Genomic DNA, 25,427 nt, shown 5'->3' on the forward strand with positions numbered 1-25,427 from the left:
TTACCCAAACTGTAAGTCTCCAGCCCCAAGGCAGGTGAGAAGGAGGAGACACAGGCCAGAGTTTCAGCCTCAGCTGCTCAGGAACTTACAATGGAAAAAGCAGAAAACATCATGCTATACGATGTAAAGAATTATCGTTTGCAGGCTAAGGATGTGGCGCAGTAGAAGAGAGTGCTTGATGAGCGAGCATGAAAACCTGAGTCTGAGTCTCATATCCATATAAAAAGCCACGAGCAGTGGCCACAAGTGCCTATAACCCAGAGCTATTGGGGGACAGGAGGGGAAGGGTCACCTGGGCTTGCTGCCTGCCAACCTAACTCTATGTCTAGGCAGAGACCCTGTCTCAAAGGAGTAAGGTGAAGAGTGATGCAGTAGGACACCTGTCATCCTCTGCTGGCCTCTGCACACACCGGAAACTGGTGTGCTCGCCTCCCTCCCTCCCTCCCTCCCTCCCTCTCTCTCTCTCTCTCTCTCTCTCTCTCATAAACACACACAGCACACACATGCACAAAAACATCGTTGCAGTGTATGTCCATTATCCCTCTACTCCCTAGTTTTACAGATGAGAAGATGGAAGCTGAGGAAATGGTATCGACAGTGGTCAACTTGGTCAACTCCTCAGCACTGAGAGCCCCCTCTTGAGTGGGGGTGGGTAACCATGCCACCGTGCAGTGCTGGAGGCAGGACAGGCACACAGGGCGGAGCACTAAACCTGGAGAGTGGAGCACTTCTTCCAAAGGGAGCTGAGGGATGCCGGGCCACAGCAACCCTGGAGTCACGGCTGGGTTTTGTCTTTGCAGCTCATTGGCAAGGACATGGAAGAATCTATCGAAGAAGAAACATCAGGAGACTTGAAGAAGGCCTACTTAACTATAGGTAAAGTAAAATTAAGGGAGTGCTGCCCCAGGCTGGGCTCCCTGGAACCATGCTGAGAGATGGGGGGAGTCTCTTCAGCAGGAGTCATTTTGGAAGCAGCACATCTAAGCAGAGCCAGGCAAGGCAGAGGTGGGTGTAATGGGGTTTTGTTCTCCAGGGAGCTCAGCAAGGGGGGTGGTGTCCAAAGTGAAGCAAGCAACCAAGTCTCCTCTTCACTCTGTTAATTACTGTATAAGACCAGTCATTGCACACAGTCTGTGACCCAGGACCATTTGCAACACAGAGCAGCCAGCTCTCTTACTTGGAAAGTGACTTCTGAGAAGGGACCCAGATGTCAGCAAGCAACCCTGGCACCCATGAGTGCCTGAACTGGAAGAGAGCATCTAAGTGGTTCATCACAGTGTCTCCTGTGACTGTACTGAGAGTGTGGATCCCTCCCCGGTGACGGCTTTGTGCTCTGTTAAGTTTGCAAAGTCCTGTTCTTTGAAGGCACGAGGCTCGAATTGCGGACAATCATGGCTGTCGCTGCTTCCACTCAAGAGTTTTATTACAGATATTCCCTAGCTGTCCTGGCCCAACCTTTTGAGGGATTCCTGCTACTTGCTACTAACAGAAAGATGATTTTTGGACATCCATCAATGTTGTGTGGCATAAGAAAACTGTCAGCACCTGGGACTACGATCTAAGATTGGGTAGCAGTATGGTGACAGTTTATATGACACACACTGAAAAGCACCCATGTTAGGACCTATGGGCAAGTTTCTGCACATGCCTGATGGCCAGAGGGTCTCTTTTTCCCACTGGATTTCCTTCAGTGTTCTCAAAGAATGAGGTCTGTTGAGAAACAGAGGGGAGGGAGGCTAGATCGTGGCCATGCCAAGCCAACCCAGGACCTTCTTTTCAGGTGTTGCCCAAAGGCAGGAAATAGCAGAGAGATGGGCATGCTGCCATGTCTGGCATGCTCCCTTTTCCTCTCTGTAAGTCCTGGAATGAAGACACTGTCTATTGTCCACATTGCTGTGGCAGGGAGTTCAGGGAACCATCCCAAATGGCACAGGAATGGAGAGACGTGTCCCCTAGAAGAACCAAGCTAGTAGCACTGAAACCTAAAATATGTGCTCCTGTTGCCAAGGTCCTTTGTGGGGTTTGGAGGAATTTTTTTTTTTTGTAGGAGTTTTGTTTTAAACAATGTCAGTCATTGAACTTTTCCCATTATTCTCACTTTCCATTCAAATTAGCAAACATCAATTTGATGTACAGAACTCCAAATGTTACCCACACTACTCATACCCCACCCTGAACACACATGAGCCCTGTGTAAACAGCTGTCCTTTGGGCTTTGTGAAGGATTTCCCACACCCATGAGCCCTGTGTGAACACCTGTCCTTTGGGCTTTGAGAAGGCTCTCCCAAATGGATACGGTGCTCTACCCGATGACTTGTTCTGAGGGCCCAGACATTTCTGAACTTGTGACATGAGGACCATTCAGTGACAGCATTTGCCCTAGTCGTGCTCAGTGTGGGATTAGAGGCATGAAAGACCCAGGTCTTGCTCATCAGGAGCTGAATGTCCACAAAGGACACACACAAATAAATATATAAAGTAACAGTGAAGGAAGTCCAAAAAACAGAAAACAAGGATGACAAAGAGGAAGGAAAAAGCCAGGCCCTGGGGTTGGGTGCTATGAACTATGGGAGCTGATAGAGCTGATAGAGAAGACACTGAGCATCAACCTCACAGAGAATATGGCTTCATGACTGTGTTTCCTAGATATCCCCAACCCTACTCCATTTACCTTGGAAAGACATCCCTTGACCACTCAAATCTATCAGGGCTGAGATCACATGATGACCACCACAAACACCTCTTCAACAGGGCCCAAGAACCACTGCCTCAAAAACCCACTCCAGGTTCATTACAGAGAAACCAGAAATGTCATGGAGCCTGGAAACCCACTGTCACAAGCTCCCCGGTGATGGCTTTGTGCTCCGTTAAGTTTCTCTTTGAAGACATGAGGTTCAAAGTGTGGAGATCCATGGCTGTTGCTGCTTCCACTCAGCAGAAGCAGTTTTAGTACCGATATTCCCTAGCTGTTCTGGCCCAACCTTTTGAGGGATTCCTGCTGCTTGCTACTAACAGAGAGATGATGTCTGGACATCCATCAGTGCTGTGTGGATTAGGAAAATTGTGGATACCAGCATCTCAAATAGCCTGGGGACCACAGCAAGTCTCGAGTTTGCACGTGTCAGAGCAGCACATTTCCCACCCACCTCAAATCGGGAATCTGGGGGTTGTTCTTAAAGAGAGCAAACACCTGGTCCTCTGGTTCTCCACTGAAACTTAGGTGGCTGCTGTATGGACTAAGAAAAAAAGAATATCTCTTGACCTAGGTCTGCTCCTCTGCCTTGCTCAGAAACACCAACCACACGGTGGTGACTAGGAAATTAAAGCGCTGCTCCAGGACAGGTTAAGGTTCACATTCCACACAAATATTGAATTTATTACTATCACTAACACTGAAGGTTTTCTGTAATTCGGGCATTGTAACTCTGATTCGAGGCAGGGGGATGCTTGAGTTTGAGGCTAGCCTGGGCTATAGAATGAATCCCATCTCAAAAACAAATGCACCAACAAAAAGCAAATTTTAAAGAACCCGAATACTGGTAAGCTTTCTAGGAAAATGTCCACAATCTAAGTGGTTCATTCTTCTTAGGCAGGTATAGTGGTGGACGCGGATGAGCCTGGGAGGAGGGATGAGAAATGTTTCCTTACTGTCTTAGGGTTTCCATTGCTGTTACCATGACCAAAGCAACTTGGAAAGGAACGAGTCTATTTGGCTTATACTTTGGTATAGTTCATCATTGAAGAAAGTCAAGAAGGGAACTCTAACAGGGAAAGAACCTGGAGGCAGGACCTTATGCAGAGATCAAGGAGGGCTGCTGCTTACTGGCTTGCTCCCCATGGCTTGCTTTAGCCTGCTTTCTTATAGAAGCCAGGACCACCAGTCCAGGGATGGCACCGCCCACAATGGGCTGGGCCCTCCCACATCAATCACTGATTAAGAAAACGCCCTATAGGCTTGCCTATAGCCCAGTCTTATGGAGGCATTTTCTTAATTGAGGTTCCCTCCTCTCAGACGGCTCCAGCCTGTGTCAAGTTGACATAAAACTAGTCAACGCCCTTACCTCCAGCGTGGAAGTTCACCCTATTACCTGGTCAATGAGCAAACACTAAGCTTCATCAGTGTGTAAATAGAGCAAAGATGGCAGGCAGGGAGAGGGCCAGAAAGGCGTGCACAGCAGAAACATAAAAGGGAATCTTTGGTAGAGGAACAAACATCTTTGTCCCATGGACCAGATAAAAGACACTAGGGACCTGCAGATGATAATACTGAAGATGCCCAAACGAACACAGTAAGAGAAATAAAGGTGTAGAGGCTGCTGAATACAGAAAGCAGGGTGTGGTCCAGCTGAGCAAACCTTCTAGATATGAGGTTCTATTTTGCAAGGCTGCTGGCCAGGCTGTGTTTCCCACAGAGCCCCGCTTTACCCCAGAGGTTCCACTGTGTGGCACCAGCTGTGTCCACTGAGTGAGACTCCAGACCTGCACAGTATGTGTGAGGGGACCACTGTCCTTTCCCAGAGTTTGCGGAGAATACAGGCCCGTCTCCTCATTCTGCAGTGGTTTTGACTTAGCTGTGGTTGGGGAGCCATGCTACACTGACTCAGGGAAACTTCTAGATCCCATTTCACAACAGTATAAAGTCAGGTCCTTCCGAACCTTTGCATGTCAAGTCTAGAAGGCCCACAGACAGCCGAGACACTCTGGGCCTATGCAGGGTCCCTGGTCCCTGGGTTGTTCAACAAACCACAAGAACATTTCATACCCTCCTTTCCCCTCCTTCCCAGTGAGATGTGCCCAGGACCTCGAGGGCTATTTTGCTGACCTACTGTACAAGGCCATGAAGGGTATGGGGACAGATGAGGAGACGCTAATTCGCATCATTGTGACCAGAGCTGAGGTAAGATACACTTGACTGCAAAGGGGGGACTTCAATGTTTCTCCCCAATTAATTTCACTGGGCAAATTTTATTATTATTATTATTATTACTGAACTATATATCAAAAGTGTAAGACAAAGACAGCTCATTCCCTCCTGAAATATGCAGAACACATTGGACTCTGCACCTGCCCTCCCCTTCTTATTAAAATACAATCGTAAGAGTTGCTTCTATTTTGTCATCTGTAGCTCCAGAGAGCTAGCTGGTAGCGTTGTGCAAAGGGGAATTGGTGGACTCGTTCCAAGGTAGCACAGCTATGCCCGGCTCTATTTTAGGAGAGATAAGCCAGAGACATGGGAATAGGTCATCTTTCAGCAAGACAGAGATAATACACATATGATTTCCTTAGCCCCTTTATTTAATGGAGCACACCTTTCTCAGAAAAAAACAACAAGAAGAAACAAAAACAAAAAAAAAAATCAACAAAAAAGGAAACAAGGAAAGTAGGAAGGAAGGAAGGAAGGAAACGCTAGAACAGCTTCTTGGTCTTTTTCTCAACCCTGACATTCTCGTAGAGCCATTTTAGACAGACTTATGTCTGGTTGACATCTCTCCCTGACCAAGTTTAACAGCGCAGATAATACTTGATATCTGTTTATGCACTACGAGCATACTAATGCTTTCCGCACAAAAAGAACATGGCTCCCTAAGGATCAGTTTGCATCCTGTCTCAGAGAAGATGTGAGTGTCAGTAAGAGAGGGGAAGATGTAGCCAGAAGCTTGGAAACGGCCACCAAGCTTCACAGTGGACGCCTTGGGCTGCCAGACCATGGTCAGGAAGGGACATGATATGAGGGGGAGGTGGCAGGCATGTCACGGCAGTGGAAGAAACCCTGGAGAATGAAGGGAGCTAAGCGGCTGAAAACCACAGATATATTTCAGGAAAAAAAATGTTGAGCACAGAGGGAGAGGTAGCAGGCCAAATTCTGATCCATGTCTTTGACTAACACTTAACATCTGACGTTGACGTTGTTCTTAAAATATAGCTTCACAGCAAGGCAGTTCTTTCCTTTTTATTTCTGTTCCTGGAATTTCCCTCCCCCCTCTCCTCCTCCTCCATGCCCTCCCCCGTCCCCCCCTTACTCTTGTGAGCAGCCTTTTTGCTCCTCCTCTGGGGTTTGCATTCTCTCCTCTGCTATTAGTCACCTCTCTCTCTCCCTCTCTCTCCCCCATCCCTCCCCCCCCCCCCCGTTCTCTCAGGTCTTAAGAGAAGCAGGGTTCTGTAGGCCCTGGCCCTGAGAGAGACTTGATCCCACCGAAAGTCTTGTCAGCATTAGGTTCAGTGGATATAGACCATGGGATGTTCAATTCTACCTCAGATCGGATCCCATGTGGGTGTGGGTAATTTCCACACGTGGCCAGTCTCTTTGTATGCTTCAGGCCTAGGTACATGGATGTTCAGGGTATCCGGTAATCTCCTACATGCACTAGAACCAAATGCCAGCTGTTCCAATCCTGTACTCCATCATCCTGTCCTTCCGCGGGACTGGCATCCAGTCATGCAGAGGGCACCCAAGGCGAGCAGCAGGGCCCCTCACGGCTTCTGCCCTCCAGCAGTCTCTCGCTTGAGATCAGCACCATCTCCAAACCACCCCTTACTCCCTAGCCCTCTCCTGTCTTCCCTTCCACTCTCTGTCTCAGTCCAGCCTCTCACTGAAGCAAGAGAAGGGAACCAGACGGCTGTCTACCATTTCTAGGCTTGGTGTGTAAGGCCCCGTTCAAACCAAAACCAAAGCACAGCAAACAAAACTGTTTCTTTGTAGGACTTGTTTTGTCCTGGCTGGAGTTACTTTCTTTTTTTCCACACTAGTGCAGCTTTCACTTTTACAACTAAAAGAATCTGAAATACAACAATATTTGGACTGTTCTCCTCCTGGTCGTCCTTCAGGCCCTGGGCTCTTAAACTTTCAATGAATTTAGATGCAAAATAAGTCCTACAAATGGCAATTGGTTTGCAATGTGTCAACTCTTATCCTTCCTGATGCCTACAGAGGCCTGAAGGGGGCATTGGATCCCATGGAACTGGAATTATAGGTAGTAGTGAGCTGCCATGAGGGTACTGGGTATTGAACCCAGATCCTCTGGAAGAATAGTCATTCTTAACTGCAGAGCCATCTCTCCAGCCTGCGATGCTTAATTCCAAACCTCCATCTGAAAAACATTACCCTTCTACCAAATACTGTCAGACCGTCTTGGAAAGCAAACCCACCTCCCACCTGTATGTGTAAAGCTTTGCTACCCAAGAATGACTCCTCAAATACCTCTAAAAAATTCAGAAGAAAAATATTCTGTAAGTCATGAAAATATTTGCAATTTAAATTGTACTTCCATACATTACATTTCAATGGAATCTACTGTTAGAAAGCTAAAAGTAGGCTTTCCGTTCCTTATCCTCAAGCTGTAAAAAACCCCTAAGGGCTGTTTGAAGATGTAATAAATGAACATGATGGTTGAGGACAGTGTCTGCCTTTTCTAACAAACACACCTCGCTGTTGTCATTATTCCCACAGGTAGACCTTCAGGGGATAAAAGCCAAGTTCCAGGAGAAGTATCAGAAGTCTCTCTCTGACATGGTTCGCTCAGACACCTCTGGGGACTTCCAGAAACTGCTGGTGGCTCTTTTGCACTGAGTTAAACCAGAGCAGAGCAATAGGAGTGTGCGGAGAGGCCGCCTTATCAGGGTTCCTCAACATAACAAATCAAAGCGGCACATGGGGCAGTGTAAGGTGCCCCCAGACCAAACTGTGGGAATCAATTGCAGAACCCTCCAAATGCCACAGCTGTTCACCCTGAATGCTGGCTTAGCAAAAACCCAAACAGCCCCTCAATTTTCCCTTAGCATTATGAGTGAATGCTTCCTAAGCACATATGAAATCAGCCATTGGTGAGAAAAACTGAACATTTATAATAAAATGTTTAGAAAATTATATGCCAAAGCAGAGATTAAACGGCTAAAGTGGGGTAAAGACAAGATTAAATGGTCCGCTCATTTGCGTTCTGTGTATTCAGTTTCAAGGTCTTTCTGTTCATTACAGTTATGGTTTGTGCCTCTGTCTGCTGCTTTTCCAAACTGGCTTGATGAGTTGGGTCCTTGCCTGGGAAACACAGAACTTGTGAAATTCAAATGTACTGGGGGATTGGAAATAGTGACATTTATTAGCAGTCACCAGGGATGGCAGTCAAGGCCAGCCCTGGGGAAAGAGAAGACATGCCTATGCAACTACAAGTAACTCACAACTGTCCCTGGTTCAGTTGGCTTTTCTTGCTTCTCTAGACAGTGCACACTCGAGTTTTCCTTCTGATCTCCAAACACAGTTAGACTAAGCAAAGTGCCAGTGGGATCACAGTCAATGCCCTGTGTGTTACGAGCTGCTATATAAACCCAATACCTAAACAAGAGGAGACATATACATATCACAAAACTGACCTTAAATTGTATCAATAAATGAAAATCCATTCAAAAACAAAGTATTTATTTCTATAGCATAATCCCCCTTTTTCCTTTAAAAAGAGATTGGTGGTGACCATTAACCATTTATAACCAACCCCATTTAAATGAAAACAAGCATTTATAGACAGTATTTGGAAATTTGGGCAGTATTTGGAAATTTGGGCGTCATTCTTTCTAAACTGCTTCCCGCTGGTAGAAGGCGCTGTCATGAGGATCCTGAGAAGATGCAGAAATCCTGGGTATAGTGGTCTGCAAGGCTGCCTTGTCCTAGCTGTTTTGAATGGTGGATAACTTGGGACACTGCTTCAGGGGGGTCTTGCTTGATTAAACCATGCTAGTCTGGAAGGAACCCACAGCTTTTCATTTTCTGTGGAAACAAAAATAGAAATTCTTTTCCCCAGTAACCTGTCCTTAGACTTAAATTTGGAAGTCAAGGCATTTTTAAAATATATAAATTGGATTAATCCAGCAGCATTTCTTTAAACAGTTTTTGCTATTTCCTCAGCAGTCAAAAAATACAAAGACATCCCAATCGCATACCTGAGTTATTATTTTGACTTTACCTTTTGAACACCGCCAGTCATAGGAGATGCCCACATGTGCAAAGAACATGACCAAGTCCAGAGCTTTGGTGTCACTTGAGTAGCATTATAGCAAATAGCCCAAACATTCAGTGTGAGGATAGATGTCATATGGCAGAATGTCCTTTTAATGCTTAAAAAAATGGTAACCCACAAGTTAAGAAGTTCTGTGAACACTGATACCTTCCTAACAGTCATCGTCCAAGCTGGGATTTTATACATCCGAAGTTATTTTCCAGGAACAAATCTAGTTAGTAACATAACATACTGAATCTACTTGGCACCAAATAGAAACCAAGCAATCAACTCTTGGGATCTGAACTCAGCAAGGGCAGAAAAACGAAGGAGTGGATTGGGAAGAGACCCAGGCAGGACTGGCATGATTTGCATTCAGGAGAGAGAGGTGTTCCACATAATCAGTGTAAAAAAGCAAGGTCATTTGCTCAAAGTCAGCCAGGGCAGAATTAGGGCTGGAATTCCACCCTGGCCCTTCTGAGCCTGGTGCCTGTGCTTCCCACTGTACCAGCTCTCTGCTCACGAGTGCTTTTGTCCATAGCTTGGCCGAATGAAGCATCTGAGTTCCTGTCCCTATGACTGCTGGATAGTCACTCCACTTACCACCGGGACAGGTTTCTACGTGTCTGACTAAGTAACACTTCTGCCAGCTCTGTCCCAGGAACGCCACCCACGCCCTAGCCTCTGGTACCCTGGCCACCTAAGGAATTCTCTCTTTCTTCGTCACACTCCGGCTCTACCCTGCCTCCGTTTGGGGTGGGGGGGGGGGAGATGAGCTACCTGGGGAATTGGGGAGAGAGAATGTAAAAGACAGAAGGAGGAGAAGAGAACTCTCTGTCTTAGCCTCTACTGCACAGTCCTTTCCCCACCCGGCCATTCCTCCATGGCCACCGGAGGAATGCCACCCCACTATTCAAGACCCTGGAGATTACTCCTGAGCCCACTTCCAAGGTTACAAGAGGAGAGCACACCTCTCCGTGCCTGTGCTAACCTAGAGTGCATTTCCCCAGGAAGTTCTGCTCCAGGTTCTGATGACACTCCACGCTGCCACTTACCCCATCATGGGTAAGCAAGTCTAGCCTAGGCAGACTCACTGGAAGCTCTGGGAACATCAGCCCCTACTCTCCACATCCCTCTCAGTAGCTTTAGGGCCCCCGGTGGTTCATCCACGCATGCCTACCCCTCACTCTCTGTGTGTGAGAGGTGGCCATTCTGATGTACTGTTGCTTAATGTCCCCAATTCACATTCCATGATGTCACATCAGCATCTTAAGCAGGCTGTGGTATTTACAGTGTGGGAACTGGTAGAGGCTGCTGATCCTGTCTTACTGCCGGGTCCTTCCAACATTTCAGACAACAATGCTCAGTTCTACATATGCTAAGACACGATATGTATGTTGGCATAAACAGATCTATGTGTCTCTGTTAGGTGAGTTCATATGATGTCTTCAGCTATCTTCCATACCACATGGTTCTTGCCAAGAGGCAAACACTGACAGGTAAAATATAAGACTGAGGTGAGACAGTAGGAGGGAAATTTCTAGAATAAGTCATAAGAATCAAGAAAACTCATCGTCCAGCAGTTGCCACTGACTGCCTTTCCATTCCACATGGCGGGATTTCTTTTTACTTAATTTACAATCTAGAAATCTCAGTTCTGTGATCAAACAGTACTCTCTCTGTTGGGACCTGGTAAGTGCCAACATGGCGGAGACTCTGAAATGAAACCAAGAACATATAGAAGGTGCATCCATGCATGAGCCAAGAAGTAGAGATGCCAGGCTAACTTACAACAATCCGGTCACTTGGGACTCCTCGTGAAAACGAGAAGCCATTGTCCTTACAAAACAATCCCCTGTGATACAATCACCTTCCACTAGGCCACCTTTTAAAATCCTAACAGGTCATCAGTCCACACTACAGACCAAGACTCTGGTATATGAACTCTGGGAAGCACACAACATTCTGTATACCTACATACATGTGCACATACAGGGAGAGTTTGATTTGCACAGATACATTTCATTTGCATTAGTTAAATGCATGGTGTACAATTTTGCTTGTGGAAGCCATCAACTTTGTGGTGCCTGTAGCAGAAATGATGGGCCATTGTTAAATGGCCCTCACACTTCCGTCCTCATAGGCCTAAGGGATTGTATCTTAGGCTCTGAAGAAAACAAACATAACTAAAATAAAGATACTGATACCCTCTGTTTTTTAAAGCAACCACCTCCATGAGTTCAAAACATGTTCAGCCAATACAGACCCCACCCAGAGGGAGGAATGAATCAGAAAGATAAGTACAAACAAGAGAAATTTGGGCAGTTCAAATCTGGGCTAGTTTACAACCCATCTGGAGTGGGCTGGGCCTCTTCCCAGCAAAACAGGCCCACAGCTGGCAGGAGCCAGCCATCTGCTTTGTGAGCACCTGAATGAGAAAAGCTGTTGACTTATGCGTGGCACCTGTTAGTGTTCAGGCATCTGTACTGGCCTGTCCTTGGGGTTCTGACAGGATACGCCCTCAGCTGCAGCCACTGAGAGCATCACCTGTGCACATTCGCTACATTCCCTTTTTAAAAGGGCCCGCCCGCCTCCATCCTCTCTCTCTCCGTCTCTCCCTCCTCCTATCCTCCCTCGCTCTCCCCCTCTCCTCTGTTCTCTCTCCCGCTGCTCCCGTCTCTGGAGGCCGGTCTCCCCCTTCTCTTTCCCCTCTTTGTGAACCCTTTCCTTAATTAAAAAAAAAAAACCCTGCTTGAACCCTGTCTTTCTCTCACAAGCTGCTTTTCTTAAATTACAACAACACTTACACAATAAAGCACGGATCACTGTCAGCTTTGGTGGGTTTAGGGTCACTTGCCTGTTAGTGATTTTCTGGTCTCTAATGAGTGGCACATTGAGATTTCTTAGAATATAGACCCTCAAGACAAGAGAAACGAGAGGCATTTTTAGAGTCTGTCCTAAAAGGCAAGGAGGAGTAACATGGACCAGGATAATATGACTCACCAGCCAAAGTGGACGACGCTAATTATCTGAACTCCAAACCCGAGCCAAGTATTAATTCTTTTTACTGCCCTGAAAACAATATCAGTGTTGTTGTTTTTCAAATCCTACTGAACCAGTTCAAATTAGAACCAGTCTTTTGAAAAGGTTGGGCCAGGGGGGTGTGGGGAAGAACCATAAAAGCAAAATCATTTCCACACAAGCATTGTGTTCATGTCTTTGTCAAGAGCCAGTGTGAACTGAGTACGTGTATTCCTGCCTAGCCTTCTTCTTATTCAATCCCATTAACCCATTTGTCAGAACAGATATTTGGTCCGTTCTCTCTGAAAAAATGTGCTAGTGGGTCCACGGTTGCTGTCTTGGCTGGCAGCTTGTGGGGTTGGAGTGGGAGGTCCCCTATCTCCTGGGGGATTATAGAGTTTGCAATAGCAGATTGCATTTGTGTCCTAACCTATTTATATCCGTTGTGTTTGGCCATCGCCGTAAAAATAATGTCATTAATTATTAAATAAGCTGATCAACTATGAAAAGAAAGACCTGTTTCGTTCCCAGGAAAACTGAATTGAATATGCAGAAGAGGAGGAGGAAATGATAGAGGTGATTAACCTCACTGTCAACTTGACTAGATTGAGAATCACCTAGGAAACACACCCCTAGACATGTCTGTGTGTGGATTTCCAGAGATGTTTTAACCAGAGAGGGAAGACTCCCCTGGGTATGGGCTGCAGCATTGCACAGGCTGGGGATCCAGACTGGATAAAGAGAGGGAAGCCAGCTTAGTGCCAGAATTCATCCTTCCCTGTTTTCTGATGTATACAATGTGAGCGGCTACTTCACACTCCCTCGTCCGGGCCTTCTCCACTGCGATGGAATATGTCCTCCAACTGTGAGCCCAATAAGCCCCTCCCTTCCTTTAGTAATGAACACGAAGAAAGAAAAACACCACATGCCCACTTGTATCTCATTCTTCACATCAAACATAAAACTGTTGTACATGGTCTATCCCAAGTCACTGCTGCAGTCTAAAATACAGAGCTCCACCACCTGTGCAAGATGGAAGAGCTTCTACTGTGTGCACACCTTTTCTTCCTTCTGAAGCAATCCCTCCGTGAGGGATTGCTACTCTCAGATCTCAAGCTTTTGTGACAAGTAGTTGTTCCCTTTCTTCCAGAGTCACCAATTCTAACTACAGAGAATTATCTTCTCAAATGATTGCTCAGGGGTTGGCTTTGATTCTTCAAAAGTGCCATTTATCCCATCCCTCCAAATATCTTGGAGCTCCCATGTTTCAGATCTCCATAGTAACCACTACTTTAATCAGAGAGTCTACTGAATCCTTTCTCACTTGGACCCCACAATGGCTTCATGACCAGGCTCCCTGTTTCATCAGATGTATCGTTCATCTCTAAATTCTTCTAGAATGGCAGTCTCTGACTCCCCTATCAGACACAAGCCACCCTGGGCATTTTCTTCTTGTTCACTCTTAATACATTTCTTCCTGCCTCTGTACTCAGAGCTTGAAAGTCCTTCTACCTAGCATTCCCCTTCTCTGGGGCGTTCCCACAGTCCCATCTCGGCATACACCTCTTTCAAGCCCAGTCCCATCCTGTGACTGCTCTCAGAGCACATTCCAACTCTCCCTTCATCATTATCCTATATCTTCTTGGACGCTGTCACCATTCAACGTTATCACCCATTTTACTTATCCATTGTCTACCCCACCCACTATTAGAACATAAACACTAGAAGGCTGGCTTTAACTCCCACACCTAGAACAATGCCCACATACATAGAGTAGGCGCTCACTGAACTGTGGTTGGCCAAACAAACCCCAACAGGATTGTGTATCTTCCCTTCCTCCAGCCAACTTTATCCTTTGCCTTCCACATTCCCTTCCTGTCATGGCTCTAGCATCGGGATCCCAGAAGACAAGCCTTACCTCCCCATCCCATGAATTTACCCAGTCCCTCTGTGTGGTTCCTTTTAGCTAGCTCCATCATAGCCCTTGCTGCATTATCCTCCATCATTACCTGTATCCATTTGCCCGAGTACACTGAGTACATGTTACTCAGCTGCCCCAGTGCACACAACAACACACTCTGTACATCTCTCGCCTCCTTACCGTCCTTAGTTACAAGACAATTGTGGTGGCTCAAATGAGAATTGTCCCCCAGAGGCTCATGCATTTGAATACTTTGTTTCCAGATAGTGATACTGCTTGGGGAGGACATGGAACCTGTAGAAGGTGCAGCCTTGCTGGAGGATGTGCATCACTGGAGGTGGAATTTGAGGGTTTATAGCCTTTGCCAACTTCAACTTCTTCCTCTTCCTCCTCCTCTTCTCCTCCTCCTCCTTCTTCCTTTTCCTCCCCTCCTTTTCCTCCTCTCTCTGTCTCTATCTCTCTCTCCTGATACATGGATGAAGTGTAATCAGTCAGCTTTCTACTCCTGCTTCCTGCCGCCATACCCTTCCTGCCATTATAGACTCTATCCCTCTGGAACCATATGCCAAAATAAACTCCCTTTTCTAAAGTTGTTTTGGTCATAGTTTGGTCCTGATTGCAGCAACAGAAAAGTATACAAATGTTAAACACCATGCCCCTCCAGCCCCTTCTCCATCACAGGCTAACTTCATAGTTACCTTCAATCACAACATCCATTCTCACCGATCAGTTGACTTCATCCACTCCTCTTTCCTCTACCTCCTTCACCGACTCCCTGGTACCTAGAACAGTAGCAGAGACATAGCAGTTACTCAGGGCACACTGGCGCATACATGAGTCACCTGGCATTTTTGTTACATAAAGGAATAATTAATTGATTAGCCACCACAATGTACCCCCAAAGCAATGAGATGATGTTATGCTTACAGTTATTACTCATGTTTTTCAAAACAACACAGGAACGTGAGTCATAAAAATCACATTCCCAAACGGACATTAGGGAAAGGGTAAGAAGAGATGTAGTTAATGAGAAAAACATGTTTGGGGGGTGGTTCTAGGGCACCCACTGCCTAACTCACTAACTGCTTGCTTCTTTTGTTTGGCACAAAGAGCCTGAGGAGAACTCTCGACTGTTGTTCTAATTCTTTTAGCCATTGGCCTACAGGTAGCCACCTAGCTGTTTGGTTTCAACAGAGGTTACAATGCAGTTGCCCTCAAGAAGATTAACAAAAATGCTGGCAAGCAGAGAAAAGCGGATGGCATCCAGAATGCAGATTCTAAGAGTAAAGAAGTCTTAACCACCTCTTTCCAGGAGGGAGCCCCACATCTGCTTCATCCAGGTCAGTGGTTTATCGAGTATGTGAAGTCTGTTAGTGACCTCCAGTTAGCACCTTTCATATGGCATGTAACTCATGCCACCACATCAGTCACACGGACCCACAATATTGCTGAAGGGGTGATCAATACAAGTTGACAACAGGGAGGCCACAATGAGCACTGAAAGTGGAGACTAAACCTGAGCCAATGCATCGGGTCAGCAGAATAGAGGCTAGCCCAGAGCTGCCAATAGCTAGCGCCCATAATAATGTTCCAGCAAGATGCTGCCACGTGGCCTGTCATAGGTCCATGTGAGGAGAAGGAATGTATGACTGATTCCCAAAACAGGCTCTGAAATCCGGAAATGCACCCAAGAACTTAACCAACTGTCTTTACCATTGGATAAGGTCTTCCTTCATGCCAAAGACAAGAAGGAAAGTTAGTCCCTGCCTTACAAAAGAACTCCCGAGAGAAGCTTGTTTTGTCTTAGTTTAGAGGGTCATGTTCATTAAGGCAAAGAACTGGGGAAAATCTGCCGGTGGCAGTAGGCATCTGCAGGGTGGCTTGTTTACATCTTGGTGGATCAGGTGATGACAGGCCAGAAGTAAGACAGGCTACAATATTTAATGTTCCATCCCTGTGGGCCATGTCTGTCAGCCATCCTACTGTATGAGAGACTCTATAACCTTCCCAAAAAGAGTTCTACTGATGAGGACTGGATGTTCAAACACCTGAGCCTGTGGAAAGCACCCCAAAAAGCAATGGCTTCTACTTCCTGTCTTAATGTGACTCAGAGAAGCAATGAGCCGTGCCTACAGTGGCCAGGAATGTGTGGTACCCAGATAAGAGGTGCCTACCCTGGGCTACACAGTGACTCCCTGGGATGTTCAAGAATGCTGAGGCCTCAACTGCATCCTAAAGTTTCAGATCTGGGATACAGTACACAGCCTGGGAACTGAGGAGTTTTCCTGCGTAACCGAAGGAAATTCTGCTGCCCTGACAGCCTCAGGTTGAGAAGGTTCTGAAAACAAGGCTCCAATTTCCCAGGAAGATCCCCTAGTCCACGCCTTCACCCCACCCTAGACTCCTTTAAATCAAGTAAGAGAACTGTTGTCCAGAAGGGCTACTGTGTCAGACATCTCCCTGCTTAGGTTTTATCAATGCTTTTGTATCTTCTATAAAATCTTTATCCCTTAGATGAGGTTTTTGAGACTTCTGTCTACCTGCTACATATTCACCCAGCAAATAGTCATGAGAGCCCACTGTGAGTTCACTGCCCCCAATCTGGACAGTTTCTCTTCTATTAAGGGGACACAAAGAATAAACATTAAAACATTGTACTTGAATCATTTCAAAGCCCCCAAAGTGTAACGAAGCAGAAAGATGATGGGTATAGAGAGGCAGCCTCCAGCAGAGAACATTGGATAAAACTATCTGCTCTGAGTTCCAAGTGTGGAGGAGTCGGCCTCCGCTAAGAGAATCAACTCCTTCAGAAGGGGCAGCACCAGCCTCCAGGCTGTCTCCTGCCCTCAACTCAGCTCCCCTTCTACTGTTAGGGTGTTTCTGGATCCCCTAACTCTGCCCTTTGGATTTGCTCAGTTACAGGTGTCATTCACTGTCCACCCCACATCCATCCCCACCCCACCCCACCCCAGAAGCTTTCTGTAACTGGCTGCTCCTCACTCTGTTTGTCCTAATCCACCTGCACTGGCTGTGAACCACAGAGGGCACAGACAGAATTGGTGCTGTGGTCACCCCCTTGGCAATGTCCTGAACTTGTGGACAATCACACCCTTGACTCTACTGTCCTGTTGTTTCACCTGGGCTCTAGTCACCGAATTGCTTGTCCTTCGGGATGCAGATCTGGTTTCTTGCTCCTTTGGAATCTCCAGTCTCTCCTAGAACAAGCCAGGCCTTCATTCCCAGCTCCCCAACAGAGCTATTTACAGGAGGGCTTGATCAGGTTGTCAATAAGAGCTTGTTCAAATGAAAGAAATCATTAGCCAGCCTTGCCTCAAAACCACACTGTGTCCTCTCCTAGATGCAATGCTACCAGGGGATAGCCTGACAGTGGCTGAAAATGCCTGATGAAATGGCAGGGGACAGAAGGCCAGAGTATGCCCACTCATTTCTAGTAATTAACCCCTTCTCTTCTTGGAGTGGCAGAAATAAGGGAAGGACAAAAGCCAGAACTTTCCCTGCACCTGTATTGAGCACCAGAGAAGACCCTGCAGGCATCTACAGAGCAGGTTTAATGTAGGCATAGAAAACAAACAAACAAACAAACAAAAATACAGACACAGACTCCAAAATTTAAGCTTAGGAAAGTCCTGGACCCAAGTTATGTCCTGAACACTATTTGGAACCTTCTTGTTCTGAGTACCCTAGTTTCGTGCGAGCAACCATGAGAACTTAACTGACAAAGACTCAGGCACATGACAAGCAACTGACAATGCGTGGTTGAGCCTAGACCTGTCCAAAGACTATTTCTTTCTCTATAATAATAGCTAACGTGGTTGATTTCGGACATGTATATAGATTTCTAAGGGGTTTCTTTGAGATAATATAACTGTAACATTTCTTCCTTCTTTTTCCTCCCTCCAAACCTTCTCATACACCCCTCCCTACTCTCCTTCATATTCATGGCCTCTTTATGAACTGATGGTTATTGCATGTATTATATACATACATGTAATGCATAATATATGTGTGCATTCCTATACATGGACTGTTCAGTCTGTATAATGTCACATGTATGAGTGTTTTCAGGACTGACCATTTGGCGCTGGACAAACAATTGGTGTGCTCTTCCCCAGTGAGGACCACCCACCTCTCCCAATCCCACTCTCCTTAGTTGCCTGTGGTCCTTTGTGTAGACTTGTGGCCTCATGGGCGTTTCTCCATCCAATCTGACATGTCCATTGGCATCATCCTTGTTTAGCTTACGTGTGGGCAACCATGTTGGTGAGATTTTATGGGTATAGCTCCCTTTTTTTAGGCCATTATGGGATATTAACTCTCATAATAAGCAGACAAGCTCAAGAAAACATGACCCCTGTGTTATGTGAGACTGCTCTATCCTTGCTGCAAAGGACTTTTCTCTCCCCTTGAGCTGCTCTGTGTTGGCCAGAAACAGCTTTCACTGCAGAACCTATACCTGGAGCAGTGGCACTTTCCATAGAGCCAAGGCACTTAGGGGAGATTGATGGCATCTGAGGAAGGGGGCGGGGTTTGAGTCTGGTGGTCAAGTCACGGTAAGTCTGTAAAAATCCCTCATAAGAAATGGCACTGGAAAATAGAAGTGCACAGCGCTTTTGCAAGTGAAAAATAACTTGGCTGAGCAAAAGGAGAAAATGAGATGGCGAGATAACAGAGGGGTGAGGTGGGAAACGGTGCCTAGGGAGAGAAAGCATGAAGGAACGCTGTGGGGAAATGTCACGCAGGAAAGGTCTGTTCTGCATAAATTAGACCATCTGGGCACCTTGTATGGTGTGAGCATTCTCAAAGGCCCTCAGACAACCCCAGGAGCATCCGTGAAGCCAGGTTGTGATTTTGTTCGGTTTACCTATCCAAGGATTTCCCTTTGAGACCCCAAGCAGGTCTTCTGACCAGCAAAGTACTTGCCTGGAAGGTTCTTTCCAGATGTAACCCACATTCTAATAATGCCTTTTGGAACAACCGCTTTTTATTTGTCCCTGGAACTTTTCTCCATCATTGTGTCAGTCATTGTCTAACTTGGGGAAGAGATGATTCCCAGGGGAATTAAAGGGGGGGGTGTGACTGGCTGTATGGCTGTATGGCCTGCCAATAATAGTTTCTTTCTCCAAACCTACTCCATGGTCAGTGCATAACATATGTGTGTAGTCTATGTTCCATAACATTTCATGGGACAGAAGCACTCAGATCAGACAAAGTGGGGCCCAAGATTTCTGAAAAAGCCATCTGTAACTGCCATTACTACAGCATTCTCTGACAACTGGGAAGGTCACACACCCATTCCAAAATGTCCGACTTCAGCAGCCACAAACAGAAGATTCCCTTCCTGTCACTTGGGTTGGGTTAAAGAAAATTCTGGGCATGTACATAGGAATAATGGACAAAATGTCCCAGGTGGAATAGCAGATTCCTGGTTGCAATGATTAGCACCACTGTTGTGCAATGTCTCTGGGCAAATGACAATGCCCTGGGTGTGATAGAGAGTTTAAACAGCAGACTCTCCGACCTCCAGCTCATATCTGAAGGTCCCTGCCTGTTCTAGCCTGTCTGCTAGAGTGAAAACACATGAAGGTGCTTCCTGCTGCCTTATCCAAAGCTTCAGGGCCTTTGGCAGGTTTTCCTTGGAATGAAGGTTACCAAACCGACTATGTTTGTCTTTGCCCACTCTCCCTACCTTCTGGTTATTCAGGTGTAGGTGAAAGTGAAGCCATTTCCCACCCATGGCAGCCAAGTACCTGGTGGGTTCTGGGGACTCAGCCTCAGAGTAGTGTGTGAAGCCAGTGTTCTAGTACACACACACACACACACACACACACACACACACACACACACACACATATATATATATATATATGATTACATATAATCATAATAGTTCCCACTGTCCATAAAAATCATTTACAAGGAAAGGTGAGTACTTGCCATAACCCAGAGCCTGCATCTGGGAGCCACTGGATAATGACGAAGAAGCTATGCTGGCTTGAGGAAACCATTGGCCATTGGGTCACCCCATCAGGTTCTGCCTTGCAGAAAAAGAGGAATTTAGAGACTTTGAAAGTCAGTACAAGGAGAGTTCATTTCTTCTATGTGGGTACCCTTGCCTCGGAAACAAGTGACCTCAACAGTCTTAAAACTGTCCAGTTATTAATCTACTAGTCTCTCTTTCTCTCTCTCAAACACACACACGCACACACACACAATTTGGAATACTCTGAAGGCAGGTGTGTGTGTGTGTGTGTGTGTGTGTGTGTGTGTGTGTGTGTGTGTATAAGACTGGATGGAAACAGACTGCTGGAAAGCTTACCAAGGACGTGTGTGTGTGACAGAATTCTCCTACAGGGAGCCAGAACTCATGGGGGTTAGGGAGGATAGTGATGTGGGGAGGAGAGTTGGGGAAGACTTCCTCTCAGAACACTGGGCTCTTGAATTATTTTTCTGTTATCCCTACCAGAAGCTATGAGGACAGAGACTATCTCTGCCTCCCTAGTGTCTTCTTGAATGAATGGGTGGGTGGGTGGATGGATGGATGGTTGCATAGATGGTTGGTTGCATGGATGGTTGCACGGATGGATGCACGCAGGGTTAGATATATGTACAACTCTTGGTTAGTCAGATTCTTGGTCAACTCCCATTTCCTCCAAGGAATCTAATCCTATTTCTAGGATCAGAAAGTTCACTTTCCAGGTCAGACCTCCTATACATGCCTTTTGCCTTGAGTCTATGAGAGTAGAGTCAAGTGGCAGGAAAGCAGTGTGACTGCCTCGGTGCCTATCTACTGAAGGCACCTGGTGGGCAGCAGAGAGCCCAGGGAGCATGTTTCACTTTCTGTTCACAGAGCTAAACCAGTGTAACCGGAGTTTCTTGTCCCACCAGGTCCTGAAGCCCTTTCAGCCCCAAATAAACACACAGACCAGACTACATTAATTATTAAACTGTTGGCCGATGTCTAGGGCTTCTTACTGGCTAGCTCTGTCTTAATTATTAACCTATTTCTATTAATCTATGTATTTCCACATGACCTAGTCTTAGTGGAAAATGCCCAGACCTGTTACTCCTTTGGCAGCTATGTGTTGTCTCTTAGTTGTGTCTCTCTGCCCCTCTCCTAGACTCCTAGCCCTGCCTCTCTCTTCTTTCCTCTATTGGCCAAACAGTGTTTTGTTCGTTAACCAATAAGAGAAACACATATACAGAATGACATCCCCCATCAAACCAGCAAGGTTTAAGACACTTCTTGCTTACATTCATTCTTCTTTGCTGCCTTAATGGAAGCTAGGAGAGCTGACCTATGGTGTAAGAGAGATGGGTGAGGTCAGGCATCAGTTTACAGGAAGAATAGGTCCAAGCATCCAGGTTACAGCAACATCCGCTAACAGAGCTGGAGTCATCTTTCTGAGTCTTTTTCCCCTTGCCTTCCACGGGGAGGAAATCATGAAGTCACTTCTGACAGTGGGAGAGGGGCATGGAGGAAGAGTTGGGGCTAATGACAGTAATGAGGACATAGTCAAGGAAACCACGTGATCAAGGGACAGATTCCCCTTTAGCTCTTGTTGTGACAATGAAGTCCTTGTTCAACTTCCCATGAGTTTAGAGGCATAAAAAAATCAGAGCAAGAGACATCCAGACTGACTCTACACACTCAGGCATCCCTCTTGACCTGCTGGGCATTGGTTCTAGGGCCTTCTGGATATCGTTATTCTCCAGTGCCCAAGTCCCTCTGACAAAGTTGTGTAGTGTTTGCACACAGCCTTGGAGAATCCTCGCACACACTTTGAGTACAGCTGCAATTGTTCCTCGGTGTGTTCTCTGCAGGTGGTTGGCCCAGAGTGGAGAGACCTGTGGCTATGGATGGCTGGCATCACACAGCAAGGCAGATTCCTTCCTACAGCTTTTATAGATCCAGTTGTCCAAAACCTCCCATGTCTGCTCATCGCATCTCTTCTCCACCTCCCCCCTGTGGGACTAGGAAGTGACCTAACACTGAGAGCATCCTTCCAGCGAGAGTCCCTGCTGCAGATGTCTTCACATGCAGTATGTCTGTCCTTGAAGCCACTGTCACCAGTGTTTTCTAAAGGCAGGCAGGGTACACACTCATAGGACATGTGTGTGTGCACATATGCACATGTATGTGCGTGTATGCATGTCTCTGTAGCCATGTGTATACATGTATGTACTTGCTTGGTGAGGTCTTGGTCCTACTCGTCAAGCCTACTGCTGACACACTGGCCTACCCTTCCCACAAGAATCCAGTCCCTGCACACACGGATGAGAATGGCCTCCAGAATCAGTACAGAACTCTACCAGGAAATGAAGCTTCCTGGATTCACTTAAAAGGGCAAAGTTACAAAAGGCATTGGCTGACAGTAGGCTCTATACTTGGCTTCAGGCCAGAGATGAACCAGAACTCTGATGAGGCCTTGGCACTGAGGATAGATACCCAACTCACTGCAGGGCAGCCGGAAGGGTCAGAGTTCATACCTTCAAGGCCAGATGGGAACATGTATACAGAGATTTGTGACTTGCCCAGTGACATGCAGAGCTCTGACTGGATTCCAAGACCCCCATGGCTGGGTCTCTAGAGGGTCAGGAACACCTCAGTTCTTAGCTCAGAACTGAAAACAACAGCTAAAGTGAACAGGAAACCAAATCAGACCCAGCAAACCAGACACCGGGCTCTGCCAGACTCTGATGAGACTGTCTAAGGAGCAATAAGGTAATGTCAGTTAGGCCAGGTACATTGCCAGCACCATATATATGTCACTAAACTGTGACAGGGATGGGGAACCCCATTTAACACATGGGTAGTCAAGGCTGGAGGAACATGAATAATATGCCCAAGAGTGCATGGACACCGAGAGAAGAATGCAAGATTGTCCTCAGCCCTCCTATTCCTGAAATCTAGGCCTTGATTCGGTGTGACACTGGCTTTCCTTGGAAGGAAGCGTGTAGATATAGCTGGGTGTCCTCATTTATTTTGGGTCACCATATGCTCAAACCCTAAACTAAGACATCTTCTTAAGGAAATTTAAGACAAAAAGGAAAAAAAAAAACTGTCAGAGAGAAACCGATGTATGGACAAGCTGGCTGAGATTACTCATGGGTGGGAGAGACGTGTGTGTGTGTGTGTGTGTGTGTGTGTGTGTGTGTGTGTGTGTGTGTGTAACAGCTCAGCTCTGTGTCTTTTCCTGAATTCTACCTGGCCAATCCAAAAGAATGAAGCCTGCTTTTTCCTAAGCATCAGAAACTAAAAGATTTAGCCAGGCATTGGTGGTGCATGCCTTTAATCCCAGCACTTGGGAGGCAGAGGCAGGTGGATCTCTGTGAGTTCGAGGACAGCTAGTTCAAGGACAGGCTCCAAACGCAATACAGAGAAACCCTGTCTTGGAAAAAAAGAAAGGAAGGAAGGAAGGAAGGAAGGAAGGAAGGAAGGAAGGAAGAAAGAAACTAAAAGATTTATTGAAATGGGCCAGACACTATCCATATATACCCAGCTCATCCAAATAGTGTTCATCCAAATAGTTGACAGGCCCTATTCTGGAAGTCCCAACTAATTAGAAGATGGAAGGGAAATCCAAGGAAACTTCCAGGAGCCAGTGCTAAGTAAATTCATTGTGCTTTTTTGCCTTCAGAACATCCTCGGCTTTCTCAGCGTCTGGAAGAACCATGATATAGTCATTCAAAGCCCTGAGGAAGTTATGTTTCCATTATTCCAGCTTCCAAAGACCAAAGTTGTGTCCTTAGCCCACACTCAACTGCCACTTCATTATAAAAGCTATTATTTGACTTTTCAGATTATCACATTATTGACTTCGTTGGGTTTGACTAAAGTAAGGGACATTGGGGTCACATCGCTGTCTACTCACAAGCTGCAAGCGGTAACCCCCATACTCTCACAACGCAGATGGGACCCGTGGAGCTCCCCTCTACCCCCTTCTCCATTCTGCTTCTGTTCAGTTCTGCTCAGTTCCGAAACCCAACAGAACCTGCCCACTAGAAGATAGCGGAGGGTGGAGGGGAGAGAAGAAGGGAGGGATGGAGAAAGAAGAAAGCAGGGGAGTGGAGGGAAGAGGGAGAGAAGATGAGAAAGAAGATGTGGGCGAGGAAGAGGGGAAAGAGGCTGCCACATCCTGCCCTGGACTCTGGGGAGACTGGGAGAGGGCGAGAGACCCCACACTGACGGCAGAGGAGCAGACCAGCAGACCGCCATGAAGGGTGGGGCACGTCCTGCTCCAAGGGGCAGAGGGCTTGAGGACCGTGCAGACAGGCGAGGAAGGGCACGGAAGACTTTCAGAAAAGCTGCCACGCAGACTACGTTTGGAAGGATGAACAGCGGGCAGTGGAAACAGAAGAGGGGGCCAAGGGAAGAATGCACATAGAATGTATAGAACAGAGGGCCGCCAGGCTTCTTTTCGGGGTGTAACTGCTCGCCTACAACATCAGCATGGCTCAGAAGCCGGGAGTGGCCAGCATCCCCAAGCCCCGCCCTCAGCTCCACTCCCTCTGGCACAGGCGCGCTCTCTGCTACTACTTCTGCCCCTGGTCCCAATGCCACGCACTGGAAGTGCGTCGTGACCTTGACCACCTGAATTCTTTGAGGGTATGACCCATAATTGAGTGAGAACACCCCTTCTGCCCCGCCCTGAGTCCCCAAAAGCCAGGGCCCAAACAGAGAAACTAACGGATGTGTACACGGATCTGTAAGTTGTCTACTGGAGCAAGTGTACAAAAGCCTCAGGGGGAGACACGGTTCTGGGAAGAGCCAGAGAGCAACCTGACTCCTGCTAAGAAGCGCTCGCTCCGCTCGACATGGCCAGGCAGCAGAAGCTGGCAGGTTCTCTCCTGTCTGCCCACGGGTTACTCTGCGGCAGCAAGGCAGGGGTAGTGGCAGCGGAGCAGCGTGGGGAGAGGAAGGCAGGCCTTGCTGCCACTCATGGCTAGAGCAGCAGTGGACCGCGGTGAGGGGGGGGGTGACACCCCACACCCTGCCAGTGTTCTGAAGCTCACACTGCGGCCTGACTGCCCCTGCCCGGCACCACCTCAGCCTCCACCAGTGCGTCTCTTCTGCCTTCCTGCCCTCCTCTTCCTCTTCTTCCGACCCTCTTTCCCTCCGTGTGTCCCTTTCTTCCTCCTACCCCTCTTTGTCCTTCCTCCCCGCTCCTCCTCTTCCTTCATCTCTCTGTCCCCTCCAACTTGCCTTCTCTTCCTCCTCCTCCTCCCGCCCTCCCTTCTTCGTCTTTACCCTCCCTCTGACCTCTTCCCCTCTTACTCCCCCCCCCCCCCGTCTTCCGTCTTCTTTCTCATCTTCTCCCGTCTTCTTTCTCATCTTCTCCCCTCCCTCCTTCTTGCTTTCTTTCCATTGCTTCTTTCTCCTCCATCCCTCCCTTCTTCTCTCCTCTTCTTTCTCCTCCATCCCTTCTTCTCTCCTCTTCATTCTCCTCCATCCTTCCCTTCTTCTCTCCTCTTCTTTCTCC

At 47.1% G+C, this 25,427-nt stretch overlaps 1 protein-coding gene across 1 annotated transcript in view; it reads left to right on the plus strand.

The window, feature by feature from the left end:
* Anxa13 (annexin A13) overlaps positions 1-7,649 on the plus strand; it is a 48,761-nt gene extending 41,112 nt beyond the window's left edge. The window contains exons 9-11 of the mRNA XM_051202484.1: positions 801-876; positions 4,785-4,897; positions 7,448-7,649. Coding sequence (XP_051058441.1) covers positions 801-876; positions 4,785-4,897; positions 7,448-7,567 — 309 coding nt within the window. The 3' untranslated portion in view covers positions 7,568-7,649. The remainder of the gene's footprint in view (positions 1-800; positions 877-4,784; positions 4,898-7,447) is intronic.
* The last annotated feature ends 17,778 nt before the right edge of the window (positions 7,650-25,427 follow it).

This window comes from Phodopus roborovskii, unplaced genomic scaffold (assembly GCF_943737965.1).
Source record: "Phodopus roborovskii unplaced genomic scaffold, PHOROB, whole genome shotgun sequence".
Taxonomy (NCBI): domain Eukaryota; kingdom Metazoa; phylum Chordata; class Mammalia; order Rodentia; family Cricetidae; genus Phodopus; species Phodopus roborovskii.